Source organism: Gymnoscopelus microlampas (assembly GCF_963454915.1).
Source record: "Gymnoscopelus microlampas genome assembly, chromosome: 21".
Taxonomy (NCBI): Eukaryota; Metazoa; Chordata; class Actinopteri; order Myctophiformes; family Myctophidae; genus Gymnoscopelus; species Gymnoscopelus microlampas.
Window position 1 is genome coordinate 22,591,751 of NC_139958.1, and position 27,734 is coordinate 22,619,484.

The 27,734-nt window shown below is 41.0% G+C and overlaps 4 protein-coding genes across 9 annotated transcripts; 2 read left to right on the forward strand and 2 right to left on the reverse strand.

Moving 5' to 3' along the window:
- The first annotated feature begins 2,245 nt into the window (after positions 1-2,245).
- Positions 2,246-18,298, forward strand: LOC311038318 (serine/threonine-protein phosphatase PGAM5, mitochondrial-like). The gene is made up of 6 exons (XM_084047769.1): positions 2,246-2,651; positions 14,887-15,056; positions 15,156-15,281; positions 15,745-15,830; positions 16,113-16,243; positions 16,362-18,298. The coding sequence occupies exons 1-6, from the start codon at positions 2,422-2,424 to the stop codon at positions 16,510-16,512; spliced, it is 894 nt and encodes a 297-aa protein (XP_083903895.1). The 5' UTR covers positions 2,246-2,421; the 3' UTR covers positions 16,513-18,298.
- Positions 4,092-8,219, forward strand: LOC311038314 (uncharacterized protein). Of its 3 annotated transcripts, XM_084047760.1 has the most exons (7): positions 4,093-4,449; positions 5,588-5,668; positions 5,789-5,905; positions 6,024-6,125; positions 6,240-6,341; positions 6,456-6,557; positions 6,672-8,219. In XM_084047760.1, the coding sequence occupies exons 1-7, from the start codon at positions 4,204-4,206 to the stop codon at positions 7,851-7,853; spliced, it is 1,932 nt and encodes a 643-aa protein (XP_083903886.1). In that variant the 5' UTR covers positions 4,093-4,203; the 3' UTR covers positions 7,854-8,219. The 3 variants fall into 3 exon arrangements, with proteins under 3 accessions (XP_083903888.1, XP_083903886.1, XP_083903887.1); XM_084047761.1 differs by lacking the exon at positions 5,789-5,905; XM_084047762.1 differs by lacking the exons at positions 6,456-6,557; positions 6,672-8,219 and having other exon boundaries at positions 4,092-4,449; positions 6,240-6,444.
- On the reverse strand, positions 9,652-14,039 carry LOC311038315 (uncharacterized protein). Of its 3 annotated transcripts, XM_084047763.1 has the most exons (7): positions 13,706-14,039; positions 12,487-12,567; positions 12,250-12,366; positions 12,030-12,131; positions 11,814-11,915; positions 11,598-11,699; positions 9,652-11,483 (listed from the first exon to the last, which is right to left on the reverse strand). In XM_084047763.1, exons 1-7 carry the CDS (start codon positions 13,949-13,951, stop codon positions 10,302-10,304), a joined length of 1,932 nt encoding a protein of 643 aa, XP_083903889.1. In that variant the 5' UTR covers positions 13,952-14,039; the 3' UTR covers positions 9,652-10,301. The 3 variants fall into 3 exon arrangements, with proteins under 3 accessions (XP_083903889.1, XP_083903891.1, XP_083903890.1); XM_084047765.1 differs by lacking the exon at positions 12,250-12,366; XM_084047764.1 differs by lacking the exon at positions 11,598-11,699.
- Positions 18,299-18,425: 127 nt separating the features above from the next.
- On the reverse strand, positions 18,426-26,326 carry LOC311038309 (ankyrin repeat and LEM domain-containing protein 2-like). 2 transcript variants are annotated; one of them, XM_084047746.1, is made up of 12 exons: positions 26,205-26,326; positions 23,804-24,210; positions 23,575-23,709; positions 23,292-23,467; positions 22,479-22,667; positions 22,168-22,290; positions 21,936-22,005; positions 21,668-21,849; positions 21,235-21,353; positions 20,144-20,755; positions 19,673-19,804; positions 18,426-19,582 (listed from the first exon to the last, which is right to left on the reverse strand). In XM_084047746.1, coding segments are annotated over exons 1-12 (2,271 nt in total). In that variant the 5' UTR covers positions 26,207-26,326; the 3' UTR covers positions 18,426-19,458. The 2 variants fall into 2 exon arrangements, with proteins under 2 accessions (XP_083903872.1, XP_083903871.1); XM_084047745.1 differs by having other exon boundaries at positions 26,209-26,294.
- Between the last annotated feature and the right edge of the window lie 1,408 nt (positions 26,327-27,734).

The window sequence follows — 27,734 nt, forward strand, 5'->3', positions numbered from 1 at the left end:
AAGATAAGTCAGCAGTCATACACCCACTTGTCCACCTGCTCTCGGTGACGGCGATACATTCTATCAAAGTTGTTCCTGCTGACCAGTGGTGTAAATTAACTAAGTACCCAAGTACATTTTACTTGCTGCTCCTCAGTATTTACAATTTTCAATACTTTTACCTCTACCCCACTACATCTCAGAGGAAAATATTATACTTTTACTCCACTGAAATTGTATGAACATTTTAGTTACTAGTTGCTATTTTCAAAAGATTTCTAATACATTTTGAACTTGTGAAATGGGGACATTCTGCACAATGAGCAGAAGCGTAGTGTCTATTGGGCCACTGGCCCAGTCTAGCTGCTTTAAGTTGTGGGCCAGAAAAAAAATCAACATAACAACAACATTAGCAGCCCCTCACCCCTGTCTGTACTATGGGAACAGCACACGGTGCATGTAAATTTTCTGTTGAAGCCAACCACAGCAAGTCGCATTTGTCTTCAAATTGCCCCCCATTTGCAAGTCGGCAAAACCGGTTTCACTGAAACCTGCCAGGTACACAGTATAAAGAGGGCCCAGACAGAGTGCTTCACTTTCATTATTGTATTCCTACTATACCTACAACATGAAGCCGAAGCAGCCACCAACCAAGAAAAGATTTGTCCAGAGCAGCATGCTACTACACTTCGTCGCCAGAGCCAGCAAGACGCCAACAAAGGACAGCAGTGCCAGGACACCAGCGCCCACCGCCGTCGCGCCAGTGGTGACCACCAAGACGCTAGGCTGTCCAACAGCGCCCACCGCCGTGCCAGCGGTGACCACCGCAACACCAGCCCCACCAGCAGCAGCCATCGCCGCAGTCAGCAGCACCGTCGTACCCGTGCGCCCCTGCTCCCCAGATTCCAGCGGCACAGCTGCTCCAACAGACCTGTCTGCTATAGATGAGCCAACAGCTCAACCCAAACTAAGCCGCTTCCCAACTACAATAATCAACGGAAGCTGCAGGTGGTTTTCAAAAAACTGGTATGACAAATTTTCATTCATCGAGTACAGCATTAGTCAATATGCTATGTTTTGCAAGACTTGTCGGCATTTTGCGTCTGAGCTTTGGGAGGGCTGGAAACACATGAGCAATGCTTGTAAGAGGCATGAGAAGAGTGATGGAAGAGCGATGGACCCCTGATTGGCCCAGTCAAAAATGTAATCCATGCTACGCGGGTGACAATGAGTACTTTTACTTTTGATACATTAAGTATATTTTGATGCCGATACTTTTGTACTTTTACTCAAGAACATTTTGAATACAGGACTTCTATTTGTAACAGAGTATTACTTCATCGCAGTATTGATACTTTTACTTAAAGGTAGGGTAAGTGTAAAGAACATTCAGGGCATATTTGCCAGTATTGGCCATAGATGGATAACACCGCAAGGTGGACCGTGGCAGGATGCCCAGAAACCTATATAAGGGGATGAATGACTTATTCAGTCCCGACCTTTAGTGACCTATTCGATCCTAACCTTCCCATATATGGAGATCCCCATAGATGGAGACAATCAACCTCCCAAGTCTGACATCATAGAATCTCCTAGATGGCTATACAAGGAGATACCTGACATACCTAGCTCAGATTTGGGCATAAATGACATAGCCCGCTCCATATTTGGATATGCCTGACACTACCTGACATCACTGTAGTGACATTAGGGCCGCAGCCAACAGTATAAAAAGGGTCGACATGCCTTGGTTAAGTTGAGTTCCATCAGCGACCCAGAGAAACATTAACTCCTTCCAGAGAGATAAGCATCCCTACCTTTAAGTAAAACATGTGAGTACTTCTTACATCACTGCTGACCTAGCTATGGTTCACATGACACCCGTCTGTCATGACAGTCATGTTTCAGGGCTACTGCTGACGTAACTCTGTAATGTCACTATGAATTGAGTACGACGGACCCCAATGGAAACAAGCAAATGGCTTTCTTGGGTTTTTTAATTCCTATTAGCTGAGCTTATAATTGAACTGCACTTTCATGTGTTTTTTCTGCAAACTTCTAATAAAGTCATCAGTAATTGATTCAATCAATTATAGTTGATTCAATCAATCAAGTAATTAATTAAATCAATCAAACCTGCTCCCTGCCTCCCAGTGCCTAGAGTGTGATGCATATGACCACTCCTTGTTCAATATACTCCTTGCAGTACAACAGGAAACGTATGCAACAGTGTCTACTAGTATTTTGTTCTTTCCATCTTTCCGTACTTGTGTTAGTTTTTTGCCAGGTTTTGTGTACTATTTAAGTGCCTTAGCATACACCAACAACAACATACAGCATTATTTGGTAGCCATAAGTTGACCTGCCGATATAAACGAACGAGTTTTCTTCGCCAGATAGTGATTTAACTTACTGCTTTGTTCGCCTTTTATCTGGTTTAGGATGCGAGTCACAGTGTTGTCGAAGCTTATATGTGGACTTGCTGGAGGATCGGCGTTTCTAGTGACAGTAGCAGACTCCAAAGGATATTTAGATCGACTGTGGTCAGGAGATACGAAAGGGACACTATTTCCTAGTGTCTTAAAAGCTGCTCGACCACCTCAAACAGCAGCACTTGACCACGCTGTGCCACCGCCGTCCACTGGAACTGCATGGGACAACAACTGGGATAAGTAAGCCAGATGTCATTTCCTCAACCCTGACACTTCAGCGCCAGCGTAGCCTTGGATGAAGACTATCATAGATGTATTTGATCGAGTCTGACTTTTACTTTCGTATCTACGATAGTCTTGGCCTGCACCCCTCAGTGCGTCCTGCACTTTCACCAGTGAAGCCCGTACTTCTCCGTACGTGTACAACCAAATATATAAGGTGCTTACCCGGTTGCCCCAAATGTTAACTCGCGCTTCGGAGTCTTTGTGCAATATATATATTAGTCGGTATTTTTCAATTAAGAAGTGTTTTAATCCCGTCTGTGTTGGATTCTGTTGGAAGTTCCCTGTATTCCTCAATGGGCGGTAGTGACGGGGCGAATCCGGTGAAAGCCGGAATTACACTCAAAGTAAAAGAGGGGGGAAATGGCGTCCGGCCACAGACGGGATTAAAACACGTATTTATTGGAAAATATGGACTAATACATTGTACAAAGACTCCGAAGGGTGAGTTGACATTTGGGGCAACCGGGTAAGCACCTATATATTTTCTTTACACATGTTCTGAGAAATACGGGCTTTCCTGGTGAAAGTCCAGGACGCAGGTGCCAGCCTAGACTATCATAGATATGAAAATCGATCAAATGAATCTATGATAGTCTTGATCCAAGGCTAGCGTCAGCGGTTATTTTGAAAGCTTTCTCTAGTTAAAGGGGCTGTAAGTGGTTTATTTCTAAAAGCGTTAATTATCTCCATGTATCCCGATAGTAGCGATTTCTAGAGTGTTTTTTTTATAACGTGGGATAGGCGGAGGGGGAGGAGATGTGAGGTCACAAACGAGGCTGTAGGTGGGTCTCTCCATTTCTCCAGCTCTTTGTCTGGAAATATGTTTTCTGATTGATAGTACCAATTGTATTTAATCAGGAGATCAAACTCACTCATACAGGATACAGACAATGAAAGTGACGAAACAAAAATAAAAAAGTGCAGACAGACAACAACACTATAAAACTGAAGCTGATATAAATTATCTTTGTGGGGTTCTCTCACCTGATTGAATAGAATTGGTATCCTGACCTGAAAATATATGTTCTGATTAATAAATAGCTGGATAGATGTTACTGAACAAACACTCTAGTAGCCTTGGATCAAGACGGTCATCTGCCATAATGATGTCTTATAATATATGACAGTCTTGTATCAAGGCTCTATAGCAATGATTAGGCCTATTATCAGAATATAGAGCTTTAACTTTCAAGAATGGAATGGTTGAACTCAACTGCTTTGAGTACCTTGGTGATCAAGTTATGAAACAACTATGTGTGTGTGTGTGTGTGTGTGTGTGGGGGGGGGGGTCCTAATTTTTAGCGGCGCTAGCCGCTCTATACCTTTAGGTATACACTAATCCACAGAGCGCTTCCCTGTAGGTGTAGCTCCGCCCCCTTTAGGTTCCACCGCCATGCTGCGGTGTCAATAACAGTCAGCTGTACTGGGGCGAGTGCGGTGTTAGTGAAGTGCAGTCACTGACTGCTCAAGTTATGGTTTTTACCTGCATTTACTAAACTAACTAAAGATGTACAGAAAGTCGGGACGAACTTGCGTTGTTTATGGCTGCTCCAACAGCAGTGGACAAATTCAACTTTGGAGAGAAAGGGAATGTGAAACACACAAGCCTCTAGTTCATAACAAGTGTCGGTGCCCCAGGCCATATGGCTTACACAGATTCCCTGGGCGTGAGACTGGAGAGGACCAAGATGTTCGCCGAAAGTGGGTAAAAAATGTGAACTTAAAGGACTTTGTTCCCACGAAGAACAGCGTGGTAAGTTTGGGAAACTTTTGGTTAGTTCGCTCTTAATGTTAGCATGCAGCAGCTGCTACTGTATGTAGGCCTAGCTCTGGCCCACAGCGTCAGAAGGAGTTCTCCTTAACGCTATGGAACCTTCATCTAGCCTTTGCCCGAACACCCGCGGTAGCACAAACCTGTTTTCAACATCTTAAAACCGTCTTTGTTTTGGTGAGTAGACAAAGTGCATTTTTGTATTACTCGAGACGAGAGGCTGAGCAGCCTGTGCGTTAAGGAGAACTCCTAACGCTATGGACCAGAGCTACATGGGTGAAACATGTTATCTTATCTAAGTTCAGCTAACGTTAATAACATCATTGTTAGTAGTATGCTAAGCTGCTGCTCTTGTGTGTGCAAAAATGAACCACCTGGGGCGTTATTGTGATAAAATAGTACTTTATTTGGTAAACCTATGGCAGTCTAATGAACACAAATACTACTGTTTTTATGTTGTATTCAGCCACTTATGTAACACAACTCTGTCAGGGTGTAAATGGAACCAAATAAACAGAGTGACTGTTGACTCAGTCACAACAGTGGCTGAATGTTGATGAGCTTCCTATGAAAGCAATGTCTATGACATTGGTTCTCAAAGTGGGGTCCGGGGACCCCCAGGGTCCTTGAGGGAGTTCCAGGGGGTCCCCAGCTAAATGATTGATTAGGCACCTAATGGTTCCTTATGGGGTGTAACTCTGAGAGTGTTCAAATGGAACCAAATGAACCCTAACCTAACGTGTCCATTTGCTTCCATTTGTACACTCTCTGAGTTAAATTGACATAGATTTTACAATATAAATTGCGGTCCAAGTGATAGAAATGCCATTAAATGGGGGTCTGTAGCCCTAATGCATGTCAAACTGGGGGTCCTTGAAATTAAAATGGTTGAGAAGCACTGCTAGAGACGTAAAAAATCTTCTCTTATGGGGGTCCCTGGCATATCTTTTGAAATGGGGGTCCGCGGGCTAATAAGTGTCAATTTGGGGGTCCTTGACATGAAAAGGTTTGAGAACCACTGGTCTATGACATGAAACCATTTAGTGGACAATAGTTTATGTATTGTTGAGTTATATGTGGTACCAGTATTTACTATTAATCTTCTTTATTCCATCTTAAGGTGTGTGGAGTACACTTCCCTGATGGTAGGCCAACAAAAGAACACCCATATCCAGTTTTGCAACTAGGATATAAATATCACGTACGTGAGATCCTTTTTCCCTTCAAATTGATTGTTTTTGGTTCAACATGTTGTTTAATTTATTTTGAAAGAAAAAAAAATGTAGCACTGTTTTTCACTCTTTTTCTTTTGTTTTCATAGGGGAGAATGCAGTCTGGTAGAGCCCCCCCTAAGAGAAGATGCCTTCAGCCATTAAGCAGCAACACATTAAGTGCAGCACCTGAAGACACCACATCGAATGTGGAAAATGTCGATCAAGTACGCTAGATCTTTTTCCCCTTCAATGTGATTGTTTTTGGTTAAATGTATTGTTCAATTTATTTTGAAAGTAAATAAAAAGATGTAAGCACTGTTTCTTTTGTTTTTGTTTTCATAGGGGAGAATGCAGTCTGGTACAGCGCCCCCTAAGATTCGGTGCCCTCAGCCATTAATAGCAGCGCCTGAAGCCACCACATCCAATGTGGAAAATGCCTATCACGTACGTTGGATCTTTTTCCCCTTCAAAATGATTGTTTTTGGTTCAACATGTTGTTTAATTTATTTTCAAAATGAATTTTAACAAATGTAAGCACTGTTTCTTTTGTTTTCATAGGGGAGAATGCAGTCTGGTACAGCGCCCCCTAAGATTCGGTGCCCTCAGCCATTAATAGCAGCGCCTGAAGCCACCACATCCAATGTGGAAAATGCCTATCACGTACGTTAGATCTTTTTCCCCTTCAAAATGATTGTTTTTGGTTCAACATGTTGTTTAATTTATTTTCAAAATGAAGTTTAACAAATGTAAGCACTGTTTCTTTTGTTTTCATAGGGGAGAATGCAGTCTGGTACAGCGCCCCCTAAGATTCGGTGCCCTCAGCCATTAATAGCAGCGCCTGAAGCCACCACAGCCAATGTGGAAAATGCCTATCACGTACGTTAGATCTTTTTCCCCTTCAAAATGATTGTTTTTGGTTCAACATGTTGTTTAATTTATTTTCAAAATGAAGTTTAACAAATGTAAGCACTGTTTCTTTTGTTTTCATAGGGGAGAATGCAGTCTGGTACAGCGCCCCCTAAGAGAAGATGCCCTCAGCCATTAAGCAGCAACACTTTAAGAGCATCACCCGATGACACAACATCAGCACCCGAAGACGCCACATCCAATGTGGAAAATGTCATGCCTCTGCCTGTGAAGCGTGACATCGGCATCCAGTGGCCCGATAGGCCTACTGAGCACAACTACTCAACTACCAAGACACGGCGCAACAGGGCAACACAAACTGATCCTACACCATCATTGTCAGTCTATGACCTGGATGACAAAGATTCAAAATTTTACACAGGCATAGGGATTGAAAGTTTTTGGCAGCTTTTGCATGCCCTCGTAGATTTTCTCCCACCTCCAAAGATTACCTATTTAGCAGTCCACGACCAGCTCTTACTTGTTGTAATGAGGCTACGTCTTTGTTTGATGTTCACAGACTTGGGTAAACGATTTGGAGTAAGCAGGAGCTCAGCATGTAATATCTTTTCACTTTGGAGACCAACACTTGCTAGGTTTATGAGGGAAAAGGTGATTGCGTGGTTGCCCAGAGATACTCTCAAAAGAATAATGCCTTCCTGTTTCAGTGTAAATTATCCCAAAGCAACATGCATAATAGACTGTACTGAAATATTTGTACAAAGGCCAAAACACTTCAGGAAAAGATCACAAACATACAGCAACTACAAACATCATAACACTTACAAAGTCTTATATTGCATTGCCCCGAATGGTTATGTTATGTTCACATCAAAACTGTTTGGTGGAAGGGCCAGTGACACTTTTATCACAAAGAACAGTGGGCTTCTGGAACTCCTGATTCCTGGTGATCAAATTTTAGCAGACCGTGGGTTCAACATCTCTGATGTATTGCCCCCAGGGGTGACTCTGGCTCTTCCAGCCTTTACTCGCGGCCTCAAAGAACTTCCTGAGCATGAAGTTGTGGCAACGCGACGCTTAGCAAATGTCAGAATCCATGTCGAGCGTGCAATTAGAAGGTTCAAATGTTTTAAAATGGTCTGTTATGTGATTCCTGGGAGGGTAAAACATGTTGATGACATTGTAAGTATTTGTGCTGGGCTTTGTAATTTGCAACCCAAGTTAATTCAGACTGGGGAAACATCTGACATTGAGGAAGAAGAGGAATGTCATTTGGATGAAGCTGATGGAGAAAATATGTGCTGATTACTCCAAAAACAGTCGTATTAATTAAGACTTCATTCTCCATTGTAGCTTTAATATTCAAAAAGCAAATTGAAGCACTAACACATCTTTGTCACAGCGTTGCGTTAAATGTACTATTTGTTTCTGAAAAGGAGGGAGATGTTTGTATGAAATGCATCATCTGTGTATTGTAAGACAATATTGTACTTTGTTATATCACAAACTTTGTCAACTGACCATTTGACTTTGATGAAGTGCATTTACTCATGAATGAAATCATTTGACCCTCATTACATTCAAAAGAGGACTACTTTAGCCCATGTACTTTCATGACTCCATGTGCTATTCTAGTAGCTATTGCTGGTAATAAATACTCAAAGTACACAACCTTCAGGTGGCCGATTCTCTCTGTTATCCACTCTTGGTTGTATGGGACATCTGTGATAACCTTTTTAGTAGGGCACTTTCGAGGCTCCGTGAGCACCCCAAAAACACATCTCTTAAACCTGTTTTTTCAGGACCCTAAAGGTGTCTAGTTATGATTTCTGCTTGTTGCCCGGGTCAACTAATGTCCCATGGGATTTATTTTTAACCCTTTCTGACACCTACCCCCAACCCAAACCATAACCTGGAGATAACAGAGAATACCATAACTCTTGAAGTAAACAACATACAGCGACAAATGAACACATTTTTCTATATCATTTTGACCCAAGGAATTCATTAAAGTGGTTATTATTAAGATTCAAGCAGGTCTTGACTATTTCAGGACAGAAACTGTAAAAAACGAACAGAAAATGTTCAAATCACATCTATATTAATCCTTGTATTAAATACTTAAGGTGTATTCTACTTTACCCCATGTTTATGACCCTTATGGTAGTTAAGACATTTTTCTTGTTGCCCAGGTCAACTAATGTCCCATGGGGTTCATTTGGTGACCTTTTTTTTTTTTTTTTTAATCTTTTTATTGTTTTTCAGAGTCATCAGTGTCCATCAGCATTTTACACATATGTGGTCGTGGCTTTCCAAGTTAGATATTATAATAGCATTTAGAAAATTAAATGTCAGGGGAATAAGAAATAATACATAAATAAATAGAAATAAATAAAAAATAAAATAAAATAAAAAGATAATGATAATATATATATATATATATATATATATATATACATTTTTTTTCTCCCATATTTACAGCATTATATCAAGTGAGAAATTAAACACATTGCTCAATCACAGTACAATTAAGGATGACACTTCCTATGGTATTCACTGGGACTATTAAAGTCATGATCTCTGTTTTTTTTTTTCTTGGCGACCAATCAAGACCAGTATCTGACCCGGATATGGACTGTGTGCTTGCTCCCATGGTAACCGTGACAGTTATGACCCGTAAAGGTTATTTGAAGATTGAAAGGTAGAAAGCGAGTAATGAAAAGTTAAGGGAATGTTTAGCCCTTTCCACCAACACATAGGATCAAAAGCATAATAAACCTAGATCGTCAACCATGAGCCCCTTCATTCTATTGGTCGGGGGGAATATTTATATTTTTTAAGTAGTTCAAGAAGGGGTTCCAGGAAGCATAAAATAGGTCTTTTTCATTTGGTGACCATTTTAAATCGATGTCCACAGGAGTGGTGTTTTCATATCTGAACCAGACAACGTACAAAGACAAATAAACACATTTTAAGATTTTCATAGAATGTTTACACCAGGAATCTATAATGGAAAGGTCACTGACATGGTACAACCATTCTTTATTGGTGAAAAACACAAATATCAAATTCTGGCTTATATGTAGGCATAATATAACTTTTTTTGAGTGGTGCCACCTTGCCCTTGAAGGAACTAGTACAGCCCTGATCACTGAATACATGGTACCCAAGCAGGGTGCTACAGTATGGCTGCCCAAGAGAGGTTGCTAGCTCCGTGACATTTACCAGCTGACGGTGCCTGCCTGTGCCAGTGTCAAGGTAGATGAGCAGGTTGATGTCGTCATCAACATCAACAATCATTCTTGGCAAATCTGCTAACACAAGAACTCACCAAAGTTATATAGGTATTGATCAATCAACTCACTTCTCAATCTATTGCCACAAGTTTATGAGCTGTTCCTTCCACGATGAGAGCAGCTGTTTCACATTTTGCCAGCCGGGATGCTGCCTCCTTACTCCCCCAGACCTTGAGCATCAACTGGCAGAGCTGTCGCTTATTTTCCGCATTGCCCAGAAAGAACTGGGGTTTCCTGGTGGCTGGACCTTGCACTATGAATTTACAATATTGTACAATATTGTCTTACAATACACAGATGATGCATTTCATACAAACATCTCCCTCCTTTTCAGAAACAAATAGTACATTTAACGCAACGCTGTGACAAAGATGTGTTAGTGCTTCAATTTGCTTTTTGAATATTAAAGCTACAATGGAGAATGAAGTCTTAATTAATACGACTGTTTTTGGAGTAATCAGCACATATTTTCTCCATCAGCTTCATCCAAATGACATTCCTCTTCTTCCTCAATGTCAGATGTTTCCCCAGTCTGAATTAACTTGGGTTGCAAATTACAAAGCCCAGCACAAATACTTACAATGTCATCAACATGTTTTACCCTCCCAGGAATCACATAACAGACCATTTTAAAACATTTGAACCTTCTAATTGCACGCTCGACATGGATTCTGACATTTGCTAAGCGTCGCGTTGCCACAACTTCATGCTCAGGAAGTTCTTTGAGGCCGCGAGTAAAGGCTGGAAGAGCCAGAGTCACCCCTGGGGGCAATACATCAGAGATGTTGAACCCACGGTCTGCTAAAATTTGATCACCAGGAATCAGGAGTTCCAGAAGCCCACTGTTCTTTGTGATAAAAGTGTCACTGGCCCTTCCACCAAACAGTTTTGATGTGAACATAACATAACCATTCGGGGCAATGCAATATAAGACTTTGTAAGTGTTATGATGTTTGTAGTTGCTGTATGTTTGTGATCTTTTCCTGAAGTGTTTTGGCCTTTGTACAAATATTTCAGTACAGTCTATTATGCATGTTGCTTTGGGATAATTTACACTGAAACAGGAAGGCATTATTCTTTTGAGAGTATCTCTGGGCAACCACGCAATCACCTTTTCCCTCATAAACCTAGCAAGTGTTGGTCTCCAAAGTGAAAAGATATTACATGCTGAGCTCCTGCTTACTCCAAATCGTTTACCCAAGTCTGTGAACATCAAACAAAGACGTAGCCTCATTACAACAAGTAAGAGCTGGTCGTGGACTGCTAAATAGGTAATCTTTGGAGGTGGGAGAAAATCTACGAGGGCATGCAAAAGCTGCCAAAAACTTTCAATCCCTATGCCTGTGTAAAATTTTGAATCTTTGTCATCCAGGTCATAGACTGACAATGATGGTGTAGGATCAGTTTGTGTTGCCCTGTTGCGCCGTGTCTTGGTAGTTGAGTAGTTGTGCTCAGTAGGCCTATCGGGCCACTGGATGCCGATGTCACGCTTCACAGGCAGAGGCATGACATTTTCCACATTGGATGTGGCGTCTTCGGGTGCTGATGTTGTGTCATCGGGTGATGCTCTTAAAGTGTTGCTGCTTAATGGCTGAGGGCATCTTCTCTTAGGGGGCGCTGTACCAGACTGCATTCTCCCCTATGAAAACAAAAGAAACAGTGCTTACATTTGTTAAACTTCATTTTGAAAATAAATTAAACAACATGTTGAACCAAAAACAATCATTTTGAAGGGGAAAAAGATCTAACGTACGTGATAGGCATTTTCCACATTGGCTGTGGTGGCTTCAGGCGCTGCTATTAATGGCTGAGGGCACCGAATCTTAGGGGGCGCTGTACCAGACTGCATTCTCCCCTATGAAAACAAAAGAAACAGTGCTTACATTTGTTAAACTTCATTTTGAAAATAAATTAAACAACATGTTGAACCAAAAACAATCATTTTGAAGGGGAAAAAGATCTAACGTACGTGATAGGCATTTTCCACATTGGATGTGGTGGCTTCAGGCGCTGCTATTAATGGCTGAGGGCACCGAATCTTAGGGGGCGCTGTACCAGACTGCATTCTCCCCTATGAAAACAAAAGAAACAGTGCTTACATTTGTTAAAATTCATTTTGAAAATAAATTAAACAACATGTTGAACCAAAAACAATCATTTTGAAGGGGAAAAAGATCCAACGTACGTGATAGGCATTTTCCACATTGGATGTGGTGGCTTCAGGCGCTGCTATTAATGGCTGAGGGCACCGAATCTTAGGGGGCGCTGTACCAGACTGCATTCTCCCCTATGAAAACAAAAACAAAAGAAACAGTGCTTACATCTTTTTATTTACTTTCAAAATAAATTGAACAATACATTTAACCAAAAACAATCACATTGAAGGGGAAAAAGATCTAGCGTACTTGATCGACATTTTCCACATTCGATGTGGTGTCTTCAGGTGCTGCACTTAATGTGTTGCTGCTTAATGGCTGAAGGCATCTTCTCTTAGGGGGGGCTCTACCAGACTGCATTCTCCCCTATGAAAACAAAAGAAAAAGAGTGAAAAACAGTGCTACATTTTTTTTTCTTTCAAAATAAATTAAACAACATGTTGAACCAAAAACAATCAATTTGAAGGGAAAAAGGATCTCACGTACGTGATATTTATATCCTAGTTGCAAAACTGGATATGGGTGTTCTTTTGTTGGCCTACCATCAGGGAAGTGTACTCCACACACCTTAAGATGGAATAAAGAAGATTAATAGTAAATACTGGTACCACATATAACTCAACAATACATAAACTATTGTCCACTAAATGGTTTCATGTCATAGACCAGTGGTTCTCAAACCTTTTCATGTCAAGGACCCCCAAATTGACACTTATTAGCCCGCGGACCCCCATTTCAAAAGATATGCCAGGGACCCCCATAAGAGAAGATTTTTTACGTCTCTAGCAGTGCTTCTCAACCATTTTAATTTCAAGGACCCCCAGTTTGACATGCATTAGGGCTACAGACCCCCATTTAATGGCATTTCTATCACTTGGACCGCAATTTATATTGTAAAATCTATGTCAATTTAACTCAGAGAGTGTACAAATGGAAGCAAATGGACACGTTAGGTTAGGGTTCATTTGGTTCCATTTGAACACTCTCAGAGTTACACCCCATAAGGAACCATTAGGTGCCTAATCAATCATTTAGCTGGGGACCCCCTGGAACTCCCTCAAGGACCCTGGGGGTCCCCGGACCCCACTTTGAGAACCAATGTCATAGACATTGCTTTCATAGGAAGCTCATCAACATTCAGCCACTGTTGTGACTGAGTCAACAGTCACTCTGTTTATTTGGTTCCATTTACACCCTGACAGAGTTGTGTTACATAAGTGGCTGAATACAACATAAAAACAGTAGTATTTGTGTTCATTAGACTGCCATAGGTTTACCAAATAAAGTACTATTTTATCACAATAACGCCCCAGGTGGTTCATTTTTGCACACACAAGAGCAGCAGCTTAGCATACTACTAACAATGATGTTATTAACGTTAGCTGAACTTAGATAAGATAACATGTTTCACCCATGTAGCTCTGGTCCATAGCGTTAGGAGTTCTCCTTAACGCACAGGCTGCTCAGCCTCTCGTCTCGAGTAATACAAAAATGCACTTTGTCTACTCACCAAAACAAAGACGGTTTTAAGATGTTGAAAACAGGTTTGTGCTACCGCGGGTGTTCGGGCAAAGGCTAGATGAAGGTTCCATAGCGTTAAGGAGAACTCCTTCTGACGCTGTGGGCCAGAGCTAGGCCTACATACAGTAGCAGCTGCTGCATGCTAACATTAAGAGCGAACTAACCAAAAGTTTCCCAAACTTACCACGCTGTTCTTCGTGGGAACAAAGTCCTTTAAGTTCACATTTTTTACCCACTTTCGGCGAACATCTTGGTCCTCTCCAGTCTCACGCCCAGGGAATCTGTGTAAGCCATATGGCCTGGGGCACCGACACTTGTTATGAACTAGAGGCTTGTGTGTTTCACATTCCCTTTCTCTCCAAAGTTGAATTTGTCCACTGCTGTTGGAGCAGCCATAAACAACGCAAGTTCGTCCCGACTTTCTGTACATCTTTAGTTAGTTTAGTAAATGCAGGTAAAAACCATAACTTGAGCAGTCAGTGACTGCACTTCACTAACACCGCACTCGCCCCAGTACAGCTGACTGTTATTGACACCGCAGCATGGCGGTGGAACCTAAAGGGGGCGGAGCTACACCTACAGGGAAGCGCTCTGTGGATTAGTGTATAGAGCGGATATTAGCCCTCTATACCTGGCTTTTGCGTCAACGTTCTGATTGGTCAGGCTCGCCAAGGTTCTGATTGGTCAGGTCCGTCAACGTTCTGATTGGTCAGGCCCGCCAAGGTTCTGATTGGTCAGGTCCGTCAACGTTCTGATTGGTCAGACCCGTCAACGTTCTGATTGGTCAGGCTCGCCAAGGTTCTGATTGGTCAGGTCCGTCAACGTTCTGATTGGTCAGGCCCGCCAAGGTTCTGATTGGTCAGGTCCGTCAACGTTCTGATTGGTCAGACCCGTCAACGCTCTGATTGGTCAGACCCGTCAACGCTCTGATTGGTCAGACCCGTCAATGCTCTGATTGGTCAGACCCGTCAACACTCTGATTGGTCAGACCCGTCAATGCTCTGACTGGTCAGACCCGTCAACGCTCTGACTGGTCAGACCCCTCAACGCTCTGATTGGTCAGACCCGTCAACAAAGTGATTGGTCAAGCTTTGCGTGACACATGGCTATAAACACATTATAAACACATATCGATGACAAAATGTATCAAAGGCGCCGCTACCTTCACACAGGGTGTGATTTTTAACTTTAAAATAGCTGATCTACACTCACAACGCATTGAAACGCGACCCGTTCTGAGTTTGTAGATTGCCTATTTTCGCTATTCGTTGTACAAAGAAGTAGAGGGCTTCAGTGGTTAATGAAACAAAAGTTAATCTCATTTAATGATCACTTAACCAACCCCCTGTTACCCCTGTCTGGCAGACGAGATCCACTCACAGTGCTGAATGGGAAGAAGAAGATCTCCCATGAAAGTACAGGAGAAGAACTGGAGAACTGCAAGGCCAAAGCTACTCGTCACATCCTCTTAATAAGACACTCACAGTACAATCTCAGTGGGACAGTGGACAAAGAAAGAATTCTTACTCCTCTTGGTACGTCCTGTAGGCTCCCTGTATGTTTCTCTGGAACTGGACAATAAAGGCAAGCATCATTACTTGATTAATGCAATAAACCATTCAATTTATTTACAGGCAGGGAGCAGGGAGAACTCACTGGTCAGCGATTGGCTGCACTGGGACTGAAGTATAACATCATTGTTCACTCCACCATGACCCGTGCCACCGAAACTGCCTCCATCATCAGCAAGTACCTACCAGGTCTGCATTCAACAGGGCGACCATAATCACACTTAACTTGCTGTAATTGTGTTGCTCAAATTAGGCCAAATCTTTATTGTGTGATAAATTGCTCTGAGATTATTTCCACACTTTTAACCACTAGAACCCCAGCATCCCTATTCTTTGCCAAATGTTGTGAGCTTGTAGATTTATTATTTTTGGCAAAGATATTTGGTGTATACTCTACAGTGTACAATGTAGAGGGAAAAATGAGCATGCCAAGTACAGTTGCAACTCAGGTCTGTTTTACTAAGTATAGAGAGTTTTAAGTGGCTAACCACTAAAGCCCTGTACACTTCATTGTATGATGATTAGTGAAACAAGCTCACAACGTGTTGCATCGCACCACTTTGTGAGCTGGTAGATCTTAAAAATTGTAAATGTTTAAAAGAAAATGTGTGTGTGTGTCTTGCAATGAAACCCTTTTTATCTCCTGCCTCAGATGTTGAATCTGTGAGCTGTGACCTATTACGAGAGGGTGCACCCATTGAGCCAGTCCCACCCATATCTCGAAAGCCTGACTGTGTGGTGAGATATTCTTCTTCTCTGTTTCCTCCCGTCTTAAGCCTGAGTTATAATTCACTGTGCATTGTGTCTCGTGCCAAAAATATATCTACAATATATCTATAACACGTCGTTCTGCGACTGCGAGCTTGTAGAACGGTTATTTTCGGTGCGAGACAACATTGTGCAAGTAAGTATAAATCAGGCGTTATAGATCGTTGCATCCACAGACACCAAATGACAACAAAAGTGCTGTCATGCTGAACACAATTCTTTGTATAGAACACTGAGCCTTTATCGTTGCAGTACCACGAGGATGGGGCCCGAATAGAAGCAGCCTTCCGACGGTACATCCACCGTGCTGATGTCAAACAAGCAGAAGACAGCTATGAAATAATTGTCTGCCATGCAAATGTCATTCGCTACTTTGTGTGCAGGTCAGTGCTTCCTGTCAAGAAGACGACAGAATGTTGTTTGCCTCTTGGCATGATTTAGAATTAAATTAGAATTTTGGATTTCCCATAGGTTTCCAACACATTTTTCTTTGCATTTCAGGGCTCTGCAGTTCCCCCCTGAGGGCTGGCTTCGATTGTGTCTTAACAATGGCAGTATCACCTGGCTCACCATTAGACCAAGTGGCAGGGTGGGTCTCAGGATGATGGGTGACTCTGGGTTCATGCCTCCTGATAAACTAACCCGTACCTGAAAAAACTTTGGCTATGGTCCGACTGGTAGCCCAACCCAGCTCGACGGAAGCCCGATTTATACTTCATCGTAGGACGGTGTCGCTCGACGCAAATAGCAGATCTACAAGCGCACACAACGCATCGTGACACGTTGAGCTTGTAGATCTGCTATTTTCGGTGAGCAACATGTTATACAAAAGAGTATTAGTTAAGCATTATTCACACCTATGTCGTTACCACAGCAACCACTCTAGATAGGTCGACCATGTCTGAATAGCTACACAAAATTGATCCGATCACTTGAAAATAACAGTGAGGACAGTCAGTCCTAAAGATCGTATTTGAGAAACGATTTGGATTTGCCTGCAGTTTGAACAAAGCCTTTATGTCACTGTTGACTATCCTCTAGGACAGTGGTTTTCAAACTGGGTTGGGACTCCCAGGGGGGTCCCCAAATGATTTTGGGGGGGTACCCACATGACAGTAGAGTAAAGTGACAATTTAAGAATTTGAAGACCTTTTTAACACCTAAAATATAAATAATACCATTACTGCGTCAAAAGTAATAACAAACTATACTATAAGATAGTATTGGCAAACATTGGCCAAATTGTTAAATATTACCTAAGATCTACACAAGCTCACAGCGCCTTGTGAGCTGGTGGATCAGCTATTTTCACACGTTTTATCTGTGGAACCGAGTCAAACTAAATGTAATGCCTCAACTCCTACAATTCCAACTGCTTGTCAGGGTGGGGGTCCCCAGTTCAAATATGATTCTTTTGGGGGGTCGCGGCTTGAAAAGTTTGAGAACCAATGCTCTAGTCTAGGATATCATGAAAAGCCATATTTTTCTTTTGTAATATTGTGTTTGCACTGTTATTTTTAATGCAGTTTTGTACGGATAAGCATTTTGGAATAATATATTTTTGCACAAATCTTGTCATAAGTTAACTTTGTGTCATCTATATAGAATACAGTTTCATTCTCCATTTTGATGACCTTTAAGAGGACACAATCTGTTAATATTTTCCAAGTTCATTATCTCTAAAGCCCAGTCCACACCGATGATTCACGACGCAATTAAACCATTGCAATACATTGCAGAAAGAATTCGCAGCAATCTGATTTGCCCCATTACAGGTCGGAGCAGTTTGGGAATTCTTTTATAAGTGGTTGCAAGGTGCAACTCTTTGCATTGCAAATCATTGGTGTGGACTGGGCTTAATACTCAAGATCCAAAATAAATACTTTTCCACTATTTAAGTTTGTGATAAATATTCCCATGTGGTTCTAGTAATACAGAGATTACAGACTAATCAAAAAACAGTTTTATTGTCTGACTGAAGTCCAGAATCCAATGGTTTCTTTTTCTTCATTACATGAATTAAATGTTGTGCATACACATAAATGCATACACATTCTGTCCAACAGTTTGGGATCATTTCGCATTTAGATGTTATCTGTGGTGTTCTAAAATACCACATATTTATCTTCTATCTTCTTATCTTCAAATTCCTGCCAGAATGGAGATCTGGTGAGGAATAACTTTTTCATTTAATGTTGTGCAATTTCACCAATTCATTTTCCTGAAGTATTTGATATATCTGCCTGTTTAAATTCCTTATGATTTAGGTAAATTGTTTATACGTCAGAGGGAGCTGGATATCACTTAATACCTCTATTTGAACTACTTTTTTCAAATAACTTATTTGCATATGGCGATTCAGTCCCATCAGTTTTTCGTTGTACATTTGACAGAACCTATCAAGTCCATTATGTACTCTCTAGTTCTGCTATTTTCGCCGAATGTTAGCCCCAGTATGGGGACGCTAGGGTTTAATTAGTTAAGCCTTCATGGTTGGTATGCTGCACGTTCTCTTTACGTTTTTTAATCCATGCACATTGAACAAATAAATGAACAAATGTGAGGTGCAAATCAGGCATTTTTTATTTATGAAAGCTGCAGAGTTGAGAAAGTCAGACACCTTCCAAGAGACAAAAAAAAAACTTACATTATGTAAAAAATATTTGACGTGCAAATAATGGCTTTTAGAACATTAAGACTATTGCAATTAGTGCTTATATGCACAAATATTGCACTGTTTGATCAGTAGTGCAAGTATTAACTCAAACAATATCTTAAACCGAACTGTGCAAAAAAGAAAAGCATTGTACAAATGTAATCATCAATAGTGCAAGAAATAAATCTAAACATAGCCACAAATGGCAACGATCGGGGTCAAAGCAGAGCATTTGGATGCTTGTTTCTTACATGTGACTTTCATGAATGCAAGCTGAAATGATGAGAAAGGAAGCCCAAGGGAAAAAATGATTTTGTGGAGGATCAGGATGGCCGTCTAATATAGTGTAGTGTTTGTGTGCCATCTGTGCGCATCATGACACTGTATGTATGTGTGTCTATGACGTCGACACACTGTCAGATTGTCTGTAGTCTCCCAGTCACAAAGCAATATTATGAGAACGAAAGAATGCCACTGCACACTCAAGCTCTAATGAAAAGATACTTTAATATTAAAGTAAAGTCAATGTTTTGGCAGCAAGCTAAAGGGATCATGGGTAAATACATTTTGCTTCACAACTTAAGTGTGCAGAAGCATTCTTTAGATTTCAGTTGAATTCCCCTGGTTGACCACCTCTTCACTGGAGGTGGAGATAGGAGCGGGCCATTAACATGAATCAAAAATGTTATTAAACTTGCCCAGTAAAATATGAAATGCCTGCACATCACTGTCTGTGGGATAATGAGAAGCATACAGTAGTTTCCGTGCTGAGTCTCATTTACTTCAACACAAGTAAATGAGACATCGGCATCTGTTTGCAGCAGGGAGGGAGTGATGTGGCAGATGTTTCAACAATGACAGACAGACGGTCAGTAAGACACATTGATTGCATGAAGCAAAACAAGCTATTAGTTATTCATTCTGTTCACTGCTGAGCCCTGATCAGTTGGGGGATCCAGAGCCACTTGGGGAGCTCAGGGATCTTGGATGCCATGGTGAGTTAATCCTCTGAGAAGTGAAATCCTTTTTCTGCATAAGGTGTTTTTTTTGTATGGGACTTGGCCAGCTGAAAGAATAGCATCCACAATACATACACTGTTATTTACCAATGATAGAGACAATAATCTGTTCACACATTTCACAGAAAACAACCCACCTAAGTCTATGTGTTGATGGATAAGCTTGAACAATGTTCCTCCACTTGGTGATGAACGGGTATCTCTCTGCATTAATCTTGACATTCTCAATCGCAGACAGTACCTCGTTGTCCAACTTGGTAGGGAAATCCCTGCCAGAAATATTTATGTCACAAAAACATTTAAATTAGGCAGTTTGTACTGTAGAGCTTTGTTTTAGTCATAATTATGATTATTTTTTCTTATCCACAAAAATGTCATTCTGCTAACATTAACTCACTAAAACATGAAAGGCTTTCCATTTAAACAAAAACGTTAAAATATTTTATCGGCTTTATAACAAATGGATGGAGCCAATCAACACAGCACCCTAAGCTAATTTCATCAGTAAGGTATCACAATCCAAAAAGGATATCTACAGTATGGTACATATGAACCATCAGCCCACAAGAAACAAATGGCACCTCCTACAGTACATCAAAAATAATTACCCTTCAATGAATAGTGTCTGACTTGTGCTGGGTTGTGGTTTGAGGGGTGTGTACTCGCCAGTGTCCTCTATAGATTGGCAAGATGAATATGAAGAATCAGACTTCTTCCTGTCTCTCTCATCCTCTCTGGAGTCATCAACACTGTCCTCATCAGCAGTCAGATACTCCTCTGAAGAGGTACTGGATAGATCATCCTCTTTCTTTTTCTGTTTTGTCTGGCTCATCCCCCATGCTGTCCAGAAGCTGACACTTGCCAAATCCAGGCCTTCTCTCTCACTCCCAGGAACACAGGTAGCCAGCTGGCCTTCAACATGACCTGCCTTCTCTTGGTCGTCAAGTGAGTTTGAGCCATCCAGTAAATCAGCTTTCTCAAACTGTTGTAGCAGATTGCATACCGGAGACACAGAGTCATTTCCTGTTGTGGAAGACGATTCATGTTTTTTTCCAGTTAAAAGATTAACCTCCCTGGTGGTTTGATGAGCAATACTGCTGTCCTTCTCCTCTAGGTAGTCCTCCAGTCTGTTCAGTCCTTCCTCATTTGATAAGTCAACAAAACTGTCCAGGAAGTCCCAGTGTTCTGCCCAAGGGTGGCCCATCTCGTGTGCAATCTCCCTGCAAAAAAGGCACACAAATAAACACTATGGTACTACTAACATAAAGATATATGTGCTCCTGATAGATTGCATTAGATATTTCATGTGCATTTTATTGGGATTGTGTTCATACTGATTTTCAGATGCAACCACGAAGCTAATGTAAGCCACTCAGTCAGTCCAAACATTTCAAGTGCAAACCGAGAGCTGGTCGCAGCTATGTGTGTTTATTTTGTGCGATGCATTTACTTTACTTACTTTTCCCCCCCCATTTTTTTCTACAATCAAGGTCAATTTTTCAATTTATGAATGAGCCATCACCAAATTAATAGTTTGATGTGAAATATTCGCAGACACATTCTCTGATCTCGTCACGTTCCCAGTGTGTAGAATCCTTAAGACCAAATTGACACATAATATAAGGGTCTGTAACTCAGAGAATGTACAAATTGAAAATGTGTACACTCTCAAGAGTTAAATGAACACTGGTGCACTCACCTTCCCACACACTCCATTCCCCTGTCAGGGTCTGTTTTGAGTATAGTATGGAAATCCTTTGCTGGGTTCTCTGCTGTGTTCCGGTGTGAATTCTTCCATAGTTTATAAAACGCCTCTGCCTGCAAGACAGATAAATAGTCAAAGAGCCTAACATAACAGGTATGTATAGAGTAAATAATCCCAGTAAAAGAGCAGAACCTTTTGCACACCTATACTGTAGATCGTTGGAGAAGACCATGGATCGACTATCATAGAAGAAAGGACTCCTGCACACACGCAGACCTTCATATAACCTGATAACGGTCTATGTACCAAGACGTTCCCAATAAATACATGTTTAATTGCAAGTTAAGAAGACAGTGTGCGGGAGTCTTTTCTTCTACATAATCCAGTGGATTTCAATTTGTATTTATGTTTTCAGAGGTTAGACTACCTTCGAAGGAGAAAGAGGTCCCACGTATGCTCTCAATGCCAGGACAGGATCGATTGGACTGCCTTCCAATTCATTATCCAGAGGGTGAAAATCCTCCTTTAGTTGGCTTGGTGAACATGGAAATCTAAACACAGGCTGGACACTGTTGTCTGTAGCCCTCAGTAGATGTAGATAGCACCTATCTAGATGGAAAACAGTTGAAATCCCTACTTATTCAGCTATTTGTTTTTACAAACATAAAATGTAATGATTCCCAACTCTACCTTACCTTCAAGGTATTCTTGAATTTGTTTCCTTACTGTCGCTGTTGATCGCTTGTTTTTCCTATCACAAATCACCTGCAATTGCAATAACAGAACTATTCAAGGCTCTGTGTAGTAAGTAAGCTGTTTATTTTTGTCTTAATGTATATCTCTTTTGACTGCTATAAAGCTTATATTGCTGTAAATACAGTATATAGTCACGTTGACGGTAATAGTTGTAGGTTTTGTGATACTTACATCACAGGGCATTTTACTGTACTTATTCCGTCGCTGTTTGTCTGTGGTGGAATGGGAACACAGTACGTTGACCACTTCTGGGCATCCAAATTTGCAGGCAAAGTGAAGAGGTGTGTCGTTGTTCTGCAACATAACATAGCAGTTCCCTTTGGGTTATTTTCTCAAAAACAGTTATAGTGTTTCCGTTGCAACAGGTCAGGACTTTTGTCACAAATAATCCACCACCCACTCCACCTTGTTTCCTGTCAGTCTGTGCTATACCATCTAAATACGCTTTAATTTAAAATAACTGGTATTCCCAGAAAACTCACAGTTTTATCTGGTGTATTGAGATACAGGTCTACGATGTAGGAAATGCGCTGTTGAAGGATAGTCTCCTGGTCATCAGGATACATGCGTCTCATAAATACTGGGTTCTCCAGTGTGTCCAAGAGCACATGGACAATCCCAGGTTGATTCTCTTTGGCTGCTACATGTAGGGAATTATAGTGACAACCTGTCTGTTCAAGAAAAAAATATTGAAAGCTTACAATTTCCAGGATATGCTAAATGGACACAGATTACAGGACCTCAATAAAAAAAATAGTACATGGGCTCAACTATAATGTATTATTACAATGGTGAGCACAATGCATGCTATTAGTTGTGAACTTAAGAGAACATACATCCTTGTGGCTAAAGTATTGTGCTCAAAAGTGTTAAATAAGTACTGGGCTGTGCAGACATTAATTATAGGGGAATTTCACTTCAAAACATTTATGGGGTCATTTTTACATCTACTCAGGCTTTTGTGTGCACCCCAGATTTTAAATTGCTTGATTCAATATGTATATAATAATATATTATATAAATATATCATTATATATATTATATATTTAGAGATGTATGTTTATTTGATAAGGTGCCCTGACCATCCCATTCAAGCCCATTCAACCTTGAACTCCTTATGTAAAATTGTGCAACTGTTTTTTCCTCTTTTAAATTTTCCTAGTGATCGACACCTCACCACAACCTTTGGTAAGGTGAGGTGTTTCTCAAAAATGTCTCAAAGATTTGATTATATTTTTAAATATCAGAGAGGCTAGATTATGGAATGCTTTTCTTGTTAGATAACAACAACGTACTTGTACAATTGTAGGGTTGTCTCCAGATCCTATAAGGTAGCGTGGGTTATCCCACACAAGTTTCATAAAGGTTTTCTGGTCACCCTCCTCAACAGCTATTCTTAGCTTGCTTGTAAGGTCCTGAATTCGAGGGCTGGGGAATTCATTGGCCTTCTCCAAACTTGTAGATGACGTTCCTACGCAAATTAATAGATAAAATAACAATTTTAACTAAGCATGCTAAGGTCAATTGGGAAATTTACCTGAAATGTAATTGTGTGTAACAGTGTACTGCACACCATACCTGATTCCTGTGTATTCATCCCTTTGGAAAATGTCTCTGCTTCCTCTCGTGTTGAAAAGGCTTTGAACCTAGCCCCTGGCATTGCTCCCATGACTTTAAGCGCTGTCTTCCTGCCCACAAAGACATGGACCTTTTCTGAAAGAAAAAAACAAAAAAAACATGGCCATGAACACACACGTAATATCTACATGGGATAATAAGTGTAACAACATTACAGGATTGCTCTTACCATCTTTTGCTAAAGGGTCCTCCTCCCTTTGAGGGCATACGCCATAGTACACCACAGTTGATTCTGTTGGCTCCTCCTCTCCCTCTTTACACAGAGCTCTACTGCTCTCTCCCTCAGCCTCCTCCACTGACTGATTTAATTTCAGGCTCTGGTCATAAGCCTCCTCTTCACCCCTGTCGCATGACAGTCCTGTTGAACGTTCATTAGCAAGGCTATTATCTTTCTGCATCAGGGCTCGGGCCAACTTCTTCTGCCAGGTGGTCCGTGTGGTTGAAGTTATTGGGCCGCATTTCAGTCCTGCTCCAAGAATTGACTCTCGTAACTGGTCTTCTGTCATGGTCTGTAGTCTGGCAATGATGGTGTCCATGTTGCTATCACTAAAAGGCCTATCGGCGTCTCCGTGGTACCTGTTGATAAGTCATCTTTTTTAATGTTCTGATTTCATTAATGTTACAGTATTAATAAAATACCAGCATATCGCATGGTTCACCAAGATAAGAATGTTGTGATGATTGTCTAAGCTTGATTGCCGATCTGTTGAAGTCTGTCTTCTTGCATCTCAACATGTCTTGAACATAATATGAAAAGAATAAGAGATACATGACACAGGAATCTGTATCATCTGTATGTATGTGGTGGTGGCACACATAATTAGGTGGGAATGAACAGCAGAGCAATATATGTCCCACATTACTAAGTTACAAGAAAATAATCTATTTGCAATTGGCATACTTACTCTGAAACAACTGATATTTGAGAAGCCCATCCAAGTTATTAGGCTATATCCAACGAATAAGAACCAGTCTAGTCTAGTCAACTCCTAACTCAACTAACTAATCTAGGATTATGAGAGAATGGAATGCAACCCCAACATTATCCTGGAATTTTCCATATTTCCCCTTAATTGCTATGGGTAAGTACTGATAAAAACATGGTAACGATAGGGTAGTTACTGAGTAAGATATTAAGTACATTACATGCTGGGAAGTGTTGGTGTAGTAACCACTGTTCTGAATATTTCACAATACTAGGTACATAATACTAGGTACATAATCCTCAAGGACTGGGTAGCAGTGTTGCCATGTCTGCTTGCTTATTATAAGAAACTTTGGGCTTGTTTTTCTGTACAGTCGCTTGTAAATATTGGTAGGCTTATTTCTAAAGTATAGTAGATAGTTGCTTATTTCATTTGGGCTTGTTTCCTAAATGTAATTTAAACCAATGGTATTCAAATATGTCAAGGACATGCAGAATAGCAGATCCGACGCGTTGTGAGCTTGTAGATCGATTATTTTCAAATATCCAATGCATATAGGTTTAAAGTGCTCATGTGGCCTATATTCGCCTCTTTTGGGCTTGTTTTCATAGACCTTGTTGCTTATTTCTCTCGCAGAATCTGGCAACACTGCTGTGTAGGTAGGCTACCAGTAGTAGGCTACTGTAAACCATTGGTTCTAAATTTGGGGTCCAAAGACCCCCAGGGGTCCTTGATGTGGTTCCAGGAGGTTGGCTAAATGAATGACAGACACTGTACAAATTGATTTCTACACTCAGAGTAAAACTAAGACAGAGGACTTTATAGTGATGGCTGATGGGGTCCCTTAGATAAAACTTGTATCAAATGGGGGTCCATGGCCAAGCCTAAACCCTAAACCTTAACTGTGTGTACTTCTGATTATTGATTGATTGATTGATTGAACACTTTCTTAGATAGAAAGGCAAACAGCACGAGCACAGTCAAATACTTGGTCTAAAAGGATTTTTTGTTTAAAGTCCTAGTGGACTCGTTTCCATTGAGGTCGTATTCAATTCATCAACACAACACCAAAAATCTATATCATCATAAATATAAAACAGTATATGTACAGAGTAGGGGGGAAAGGGGGGGGGGGGGGGGTTTAATTTACCTCACCCTTTGGTCTCCTGACAAGTTAATTTTACTTTAATTATAGTATGTATTTAATTATACGCTGTGAATAACTGTACATGCTCCGTGTCTTGCGCGACGTCCTTTCACTTTCAGCACTGTCTGGGCATCTAAAGCATAGACTGTATAAATGAGATCTAAAGTGGTACTATTAGGATATTCCTACTTTTAAAATCTGAGTTCTTCCACAAATTAATGGATACTATAGAGAAGTAGTAGTTGTCTTTTTGGGACATTTTGAGGATATTTGGTCGTGAATGACTTGACGTTCTTTTCCAGAATGTTTCATGCTATTCCCAAACCAAATAGGTGTCACCAGACGGTCCAGACAGACCCATGGCTCTAGTCTGGGTGGCACATAAAATAGGCCAGAATGGCCTGGCCAGTGGCCAGTCAACTATTTACCTTCGGAATAAGCGTTTATCTTCATCGTCTTTCATCGTCATTCGTATAGTAATATGAAAAAGTACTCACATACGACAATATGAAGCCCTTTAAGTGCAGTAGCATGTGCTGTTGCTTGTGATGTTTTCCTTGGTTTCTCCTTGGAGGATCCAGTCTCAACCACACGTTCTGTCCAAAAGGGGTTTACAGCACAACTTTTACAGTAATAGGCCAGGGTTGCCAGATTGAGTGAGAGAAATAAGCAACCCGGTCTAGGAAAACAAGCCCCAAAAGATGTGAGCTTGTAGAGTGTGCTATTTTCAAAAACATATTGAAGAAAATGTGAAAAATGTGAATTTAAAAAAAAGAAGAAAAAAAAACTTGTTAACAACACAAATCTTGTGGGGTCCCTGTATGGTATAAAATATTTCCAGATGGGGGTCTGCAGAGTGCAGACAAATAAATATTAATTTGGGGGTTCCTTCACATGAAAATGTTTGAACCACTGGTTTTTAAACAACATTTAGGAAGCAAGCCCAAAATAAGCAACTACACTTTAGAAACAAGCCCAAAAACCGCAACCCGCAACTACCAATAATTACAAGCAACTTTACAGGAAAACAAGCCCAAAGTCGCTTATAATAAGCAGACATGGCAACACTGTAAAAGGCGTGGTTATCCATAGAGTTGTGTGCGTCACACTGGACTTGACTAGGATACATTTGCTTTGAAGTTTGGATCTGGAATATCCGGCCTAAAAAGGACACGGAAACACTCTGTGTCCTTGCATCGGCTACTATGTATATGTGCGTTGAGAATACCGGATACAGTTAGGCGGGCTTTAGGCCAGATATGGGCACGGACCACTAAATAGAAACCAGGTTGCCGGGTTGCCCCAAACTTCTGTGACGCAAGTCATGCGGGTTCATGACATGAATGTGTTGAAAAACAAGTCAGTCAGCCCATTTGAAAATGTGATGTCATCATCAACAACAACAACAATAATTATTATAATGATTATATACTGAAAAAATTGCCTTATTTACAATTAAGAGCGCATTCGTTTGGACTCATGTATGCAAGTGGTTTAGCCAGAGGGTGGCAGTGCTGCCACAGCGTGGAACCATGTAACCCAGCGCCACTGATGTAACCTAAACAAGAATTATTCATTCATATTGAACCAGTCTTTTTTATTGTCTGAGAAGACCATTTGGGTCTATGGTAGCCTACAGATAGACCCCTTAACAGACGACGTCATACTGGCTGCGTGCAGCCAGTATGCGCGCAACGAAACCCATTATATCAGGTCTCGTTAGGACGCGTCTCACTAGCCAACACACACAAGAGGGGGTTGGGGTGTGCTGAAACCAGTGCACCCCGAAACAGGTTGGGAATTGATTGCGTGAAACAATCACCTGTGCGTCCAGGCTCAATGTTAGTAAACAAATAATTGGTCTATGGGTTTCAAATGTCATCCAATCAGGAGAGGGAGCCTCACAGCTTGTGTTCCAGTTCCAATTTTGTCTTCACATATTTTTACTTTTTTGTTATCACTTCCTGTTTCACTTGTTTAGTTTATCCTAATGGAATTGGTATCCTGACCTGGAAAAATATTTTCTA

Bases quoted from the DNA above. Each gene is read 5' to 3' on its own strand.
- LOC311038315 (XM_084047763.1), bottom strand. From the start codon at position 13,951: ATGTACAGAAAGTCGGGACGAACTTGCGTTGTTTATGGCTGCTCCAAC. The intron at 12,568-13,705 runs GTAAGTTTGGGA...TTCCATCTTAAG, and splicing joins TTCCCACGAAGAACAGCGTG to GTGTGTGGAGTACACTTCCC. The intron at 12,132-12,249 runs GTACGCTAGATC...TTGTTTTCATAG, and splicing joins ATGTGGAAAATGTCGATCAA to GGGAGAATGCAGTCTGGTAC.
- LOC311038309 (XM_084047745.1), bottom strand. From the start codon at position 26,240: ATGCTACTGCACTTAAAGGGCTTCATATTGTC. The intron at 22,291-22,478 runs GTGAGTTTTCTG...GTTATGTTGCAG, and splicing joins TCAATACACCAGATAAAACT to AACAACGACACACCTCTTCA. The intron at 20,756-21,234 runs GTGAGTGCACCA...CCTTTTTTGCAG, and splicing joins GGAATGGAGTGTGTGGGAAG to GGAGATTGCACACGAGATGG.
- LOC311038314 (XM_084047760.1), top strand. From the start codon at position 4,204: ATGTACAGAAAGTCGGGACGAACTTGCGTTGTTTATGGCTGCTCCAAC. The intron at 4,450-5,587 runs GTAAGTTTGGGA...TTCCATCTTAAG, and splicing joins TTCCCACGAAGAACAGCGTG to GTGTGTGGAGTACACTTCCC. The intron at 5,669-5,788 runs GTACGTGAGATC...TTGTTTTCATAG, and splicing joins AACTAGGATATAAATATCAC to GGGAGAATGCAGTCTGGTAG.
- LOC311038318 (XM_084047769.1), top strand. From the start codon at position 2,422: ATGCGAGTCACAGTGTTGTCGAAGCTTATATGTGGACTTGCTGGAGGA. The intron at 15,057-15,155 runs GTACGTCCTGTA...ATTTATTTACAG, and splicing joins AAGAATTCTTACTCCTCTTG to GCAGGGAGCAGGGAGAACTC. The intron at 16,244-16,361 runs GTCAGTGCTTCC...TTTGCATTTCAG, and splicing joins ATTCGCTACTTTGTGTGCAG to GGCTCTGCAGTTCCCCCCTG.